General features: G+C 46.1%; 1 protein-coding gene across 2 annotated transcripts in view; it reads right to left on the bottom strand.

Annotated features, from left to right (window-relative positions):
- DNTTIP1 (deoxynucleotidyltransferase terminal interacting protein 1) overlaps window positions 1–1,094 on the bottom strand; it is a 49,650-nt gene extending 48,556 nt beyond the window's left edge. Inside the window, exon 1 of one of the 2 annotated variants that reach the window (XM_029611604.1) lies at window positions 860–1,094. In XM_029611604.1, the coding sequence (XP_029467464.1) occupies window positions 860–1,015 (156 nt within the window). In that variant the 5' untranslated portion in view covers window positions 1,016–1,094. The remainder of the gene's footprint in view (window positions 1–859) is intronic. The other variant, XM_029611605.1, reaches the window with a different exon arrangement.
- Window positions 1,095–6,470: the final 5,376 nt, after the last annotated feature.

Genomic DNA, 6,470 nt, shown 5'->3' on the forward strand with positions numbered 1-6,470 from the left:
AGGTAGGTGTATATGTACCTGCCTTACCTCTCCCTCACCATAAGCCCTAGTTGGCCAGTGTATTTCTCTGGACATAGGTGTACCTGCCTACCTAGTACTTGGCATTACTTTCAGAGTGAGCATCAACTGTTCGGCCTAATTGTAGCTAGGTGTATCTCCCTGCCTATTTTGCTCGCTCACCAGTGGCACCAGTTATTCGGCCTGTGCGTGTGGGTCTGGATATAGGTGTATCTGCCTACCTGTCTCACTACCTTGACCTCACAGTGAGCACCAGGTGTTGGCCTATGTGTGTATGTATACTTACCTGTCTCACTTATCTTGGATGTTAGAGAGCTGCTCTGCTTGTGTCTTTCTTATGGATTAGATGTACCTCCCTATATCTCTCCCTCACCAGCTGTTCAACCTGTGTGCAACCGAGCATAGGTGTACCTGCCTACCCATCTAATCACTCACTGTGGGCACCAGCTATTCGGCCTGTGTGGTTAAGTGTATCTGCCTGCCTCTCTCCCTCAGCATTGGCACCTGCTGTTTGGCCTGTGTGTGGATCTGGATGTAGGTGTACCTGTCTGTCTGTCACTCACCCTCACAGTGGACATCAGCTATTTGGCCTATATGTGTGTGTGTCTAGGAGCAGGTGTATCTGCCCGTCTCCCTCTTCTTGGATGTTAAAGAGCGGCTCTGCTTGTGTGTGCCTCCGGGTGTAGATGCATCTCTCTCTTTCACCAGCTGTTCAACCTGTGTGCGACCGAGCATAGGTGTACCTGCCTACCCGTCTCTCACTGGGCACCAGCTATTCGGCCTGGGCGTGTGTGGCTGGGTGTAGGTGTTGTCTGTCTATCTGCCTGCCTCTTCCTCTCACCGTGGGCACCAATTGCTCGACCTCCCCGGATCTTCCGGCGCCTCCTTCTTCTTCCTCCTCGTCGTCCTCCGCCTCTCGGCCGCCTTGCAGCTGCTGCTTCTCCGGTTCCCTGTTAGCTCCCATGGCGGCTCCCTGGGCCGCGCCGAGTACTCGCATCACACCCGCGGCGTCCAAGCCGCTGCGGAAGTGACGCCATCACTGCGCGACGTGAACACCTGCGCCTGAGAGAACATTTAGGAGGGAGGGGGCGAGGAGAGAAAAGAGCGAGTGAAAAAAAGCAGCAGAAAAGGAGACTTTAGGTAGGAGGGAGCAGTCGAACTAAAGAGGAGAAAAGTGTGGGAAAAGGTTTATTGACTTGAGAGGCAAGGAAGAAAGACTTTTCTGTAGTCAGGCTTTGAATATTTGGTGTCTGTTAATAACGGTCAACACTTTGGAGGTACCAAAGATTAAATAGTTATAATTATTAGATATTCAAAATCCTAAACTGCTTTTTAAGTGTAGATTTGGCCTACATAAATATGGTGTATACTCACTTTAGCCTGGTTTTATCCTTACAAATGTGCCGACATCCAACAGCTTCTCTGTCGTTTTTACAAATGTGTAAATTATATTTGTATAAAAAATTCAACTGATTATATTTTTTGTCTATGTAAGTAAAAGTGTAACTTACACACAATTTCTGATGATGTACCCTTTCTAAAAATGAGAACAGATTGAAAGAGTAGGGGAAATTGGTATTTTAACTTTAGAAAGTCTGCACTTAAATCATTACATAAACTAAGCAGGCTAGTAATATTAATTTCTTGTCATTTCTCTTAAGGCACAATGCCTCGAATATTTTAAGTAAAGTACTAGGTAACTTGATTATTTTATTTATAAATATATACTGCGTGATCTAAAATTCTCAGTGTAGGATAAAAACATATGCACAGTGGCTTGCAAAAGTTTTCAACCCCCTAAAAGTCAGCAAATTCATGTGGGTTACAAATGACATTTACACATGGGCCAATTCAGTAAAATGTGTGGGAGAGCCGGCTTTCCCGACACGCGCCCAGGCCACTCTCCAGGGCACGCGATTCTGTATGCAAATGAGGGCCCGCGGTAAAAAGGAGGCGTTAGGGACACTAGTGCGTCCCTAGCACCTCCTTATTGGCAGAAGTGGCGGCTGTCAGCGGGTTTGACAGTCGACGCTTAATTTTACCAGCATCGGTTGTCGAACCTGCTGACAACCACGGGTTCGGAAAATGGATACCGGCAAAATTGAGTGTCCGTCTTCCAACCCGCGGGCAGATTTTTTTTTTTTAATAAGATTTTTATTTTTATTTTTTTTACTTTTTGGGGCCTCCAACTTAATATCGCTATGATATTAAGTCGGAGGGTGTACAGAAAAGCAGTTTTTTCTGCTTTTCTGTACACTTGCCCGGTGCTGGCCGAAATTAACTCCTGCCTTTGAGCAGGCATTAATTTCTGAGAGTAAAATGTGTGGCTTGGCTGCACATTTTACTTTCTGTATTGCGCGGGATTAACTAATAGGCTCATCAACATGCTTACTGTATAAGGGTTAATAATAGCGCATGGAAAACGCGCGTCCAAACGGGGGCTAACAGTGCGCTTGACCTGAGCGCACCGTACTGAATCGGCCTGACAGTTTATTCCAGAGATCATGTTTATTACAAACCAGAATGCTCTTAAGGTAAATTTTCAAAGTCACAATTCATTATTTCTCTGCATTAAAAATGTTGCTTGCATAAGTATTCAACCCATTCAGACAAAGCACCTTTTGCTGCAATAACAGCTTTAAGTCTGTTGGGATAAGTTTCTACCAGCTTTGCACACTGTTTTGGAATAACTTTTGCCCATGTTTGTGACAGATTTGCTCCAGGTTGCTTAAATGATAATTATAGACTACCATTTTCAAATATTGCCACAGATTCTCAATTGGATTGAGATCTAGACTTTGACTTGGTCATTGTAGAACATTCACTTTTTTATTGTTTAACTATTCCTGTGTTGCTTTGCCTTGTGTTTGAGATCATTGTCCTGCTGAAAGGTGAACTTTCTCCCAAGTTTTAGTTTTTTCAGCAGACTGAAGTTGGTTACCTTGCAGTATCTCTCTGTATGTTGCTCCATCCACCCTTCAATTTATTTTTTTCATTTCATATTTATTGATTTTTCACAAAGTATTTACACATCATACATTGACAGGCAAAAGAAAAGGTTTATAAAGCAATTATACATCTTAATATTTCAGGATCAATATATTTTTATAAGTACTTTTCAGTGAAGAATCATATTACTAAGTAAACAAAGATACAGGCCCGAAATAAAGGGAGTTACATATTAAGAAAAAAGAAATAACATATTATAGAACTGGCTTAACGATGAAGTTGGAGTATATTTTCATGATTGTCATGGGTTTCCTTGCCCAGGCACAGTATTAATACTTCTGGCATTCAGAAAAGGACTTCAGTTGTTCTACCAAAGTAAATACAAAGCTTTCATCTTTATTTCTTATCCGACACCTACACGGTATCTTAATAAAAATGTATACCCCAAGGCTAACACTTGTGGTCTTAGATTAATAAACTCCCTCCTCCTATTTTGGGTGGGTCTGGCCAAATCCGGGAAGATCTTAACAACTTGACCATAAAATTCTACTGTGTTGTTTTGGAAGTAACATCTCATTATATTACTAACATCTATTTCTGTCACTAATGACATCAAAAGAGTTCCTCTATCCAAGACCTCTACAGCAGAACTCTCAATAAACTGTGTTAGATTTTTTAATGCTTCCATTTGATTTCCCATATTTTTCTTCATTGATTTCGTTAGAAAATAAGCTTTATTTATTAAGGGCAAGCAGGACTCATCAAATTTCAGACACTCTTATCATATATTTTTGTAAAGTGGTTTGGGTATCCTCTCCCAAGCACGTGGAAAATTAAGGAGTCTCAAATTTAAGTGTCTGGAAAAATTCTCCAGTGATTCCAGTCATTTGGACTGTACCCCTATATCCTTTATTAAATTAACATTCACCATATATACTTGAGCAGTTTTATGCTCCATCTCAGTCATTTTATTTCCTAACTCTTTAATTTGTCCTTCCAGCTTTAAATCCAGGGCTTGTAATTCCTTATCAACTTTTTTGCATTTATTTTCACAGTCCTTGACTAGCCCTCCTAAGCTAGCCACAAGGTCCCATAAAGTGTCCAAGGCAACAATAGCCGGTTTAGGGGGTAATTGGAAAGACTCATCCCCTTCCTGGATGACGACAACCCTGGAATCTCCGCTGCTTGAACCTCCAGGATCCTTCATTCTTCCTCTTCTGGGTCGACTGGGGATAATGATGGTTCCAAAACTTCCAGCGCCCTAAAGTCTGGAGGAAAGTCGCGGTAACATCGCAGAGTCCTCATCTCGGCGTCCCCCTCCCTTCGGATAGGTGATGTCATCAATCTGCGATGTTTCCTGGAAGGTCGCCCGGGTCGCAGGGGCTGGTGGCATGCGTGCCTAGAGACAGGGCATCCATGGAAGGCTTCCCTGCGGCCCGGCCCGGCCCTCGCAGGGACGCCGCCGAACAGGCCAGGAACTAGGCCAACGAAAGCGGGAACGGGTCCAGGAACATGGAGGTAAGGGTCTGGTCGCAGTGCTCACGGCCAGAACCGCAACAGTACCTCCCCTCTTACGCCCCCTCTTAGCGGGTCCGGGTTTACTCAGGTGGTCCAGATGGAACTGCCGTAATAAGTCTTTGTCAAGGATGTTACGGGCTGGTTCCCAAGAATTATCCTCAGGTCCGTAACCCTCCCAGGCAAGCAGGTACTCCCATCGGCGTTGGTGAAACCGGACATCCAAGACCTCACGTACTTGATACGTGACCTCGTCTGGTACTGAAGGGTCCGATAGTTCAGGAGCTCGGGAGTGGTATCTAGACAGGACAAGAGGCTTCAGCAATGACACATGGAACACATCATATATGCGCATGGAGGAGGGTAGGTGTAGTCAATACGAGACTGCTCCCACTCGTTCAGAGACTCGGAAAGGCCCACAGAATCTTGGAGCTAGTCTTCGAGAGGGAATACGTAGCTGTAGATTTTTGGTACTGAGCCAGACACGGTCTACTGGGAGGAAGATAGGTGCTGGCTGACGATGGCTATCCGCCCATTTCTTGGCGGACTGGGCGGCTTTACAGATCTTTCCCTGGATAGACATCCACAAGGAAAGAAGCTGGCGGGCTGAAAGTTGCACTGCTGGGAGTGCACTAGGTTCAGGTGAAGGCAAGGGCAGTCGAAGTTGCTTCCCATAGACGACCAGGAAAGGCGAACTTCCAGTAGCAGCATGCATGTGATTATTATACGAGAATTCCGCCCACGGGAGTAGCTTGGCCCAATTATCTTGGTGTTCGTTCACGAAGGAACGGAGGAAAGTCTTCAAGGTTCGGTTAGTTTGTTCCGTTTGCCCATTACTTTGAGGATGGAACGCAGACAAAAGACTAAGTTGTATATTGAAGCATTTGCAAAGTGCCTTCCAATAACGAGCAGTAAACTGTGGTCCTCGATCGGAGACGATATCCTGCGGGAGACCGTGAAGTCTAAAGATATGCTGGGCGAAAAGGTTAGCTAGGTCAGGTGCAGAAGGCAGCTTTGGCAGGGGGACAAAATGTGCCATCTTGGAGAATCGGTCTACGGTTACCCAAACGACCGAATTACCTCCTGAGACGGGGAGGTCCACGACGAAGTTGGTGGAGATGTGTGTACAAGGCTCCACCGGGATGGGCAATGGTTGCAACAGGCCCCTGGGCTTCCCGATGTGCGGCTTTTGCACGGCACAGGTCGGGCACGAGCTCACAAAAGCTTGGACGTCTTGTCTCACCGTCGGCCACCAGTAGAATCTGTTCAATAAGTCTAAGGTCCCTTTACAGCCAGCATGACCCCCTGTGAGGGAGTCATGGGCCCAAGTGAGAACTGCTCTCCGAGAGCGACGTGGAACGATGGTCTTCCCTTGGGAGGACACCAAGGTTGTTGCCAGACTGACTTTCATAGGATCCAAAATAAACTGAGGCGTGTCAGGGGTCTCTTTGACCTCAGAAGTGCGCGAGAGCGCATCGGCTCGAACATTCGTAAGGTAAAGTCGAACCGGTCAAAAAACAGCGACCACCGAGCTTGCCTTGGGTTCAGGCGTTGGGCTTGCTTCAAGAATGCTAGGTTTTTGTGATCGGTGTAAATCGTAACCGGATGGTTGGCTCCTTCCAACCACTGTCTCCATTCCTCCAGGGCAAGTTTCACGGCTAGCAACTCTTTATCTCCAACACAGTAGTTGCTCTCTGCCGGAGAGAATTTCTTCGAGAAATATGAACAGGGTAGCAATTGTCCAGAATCTGAGTACTGGCTCAGCACGGCCCCCACGGCCACATTGGAGGCATCAACTTCCACCACAAAGGGCCGGCTGGGATCCAGATGACGAAGGCAGGTGTCTAACAAGAAGACTTCCTTAAGGGCCTCAAAAGCTTGACAGGCGGGAACAGGCCAATCCACCGCATTGGCCCCCTTTCAGGTGAGAGCAGTCAACGGGGCCACGATGCGGGAGTAGTTGAAAGCCTGTTGCAGAGCCTATGTAG

The sequence above is a fragment of the Rhinatrema bivittatum genome, chromosome 8, assembly GCF_901001135.1.
Source record: "Rhinatrema bivittatum chromosome 8, aRhiBiv1.1, whole genome shotgun sequence".
Lineage (NCBI taxonomy): Eukaryota > Metazoa > Chordata > Amphibia > Gymnophiona > Rhinatrematidae > Rhinatrema > Rhinatrema bivittatum.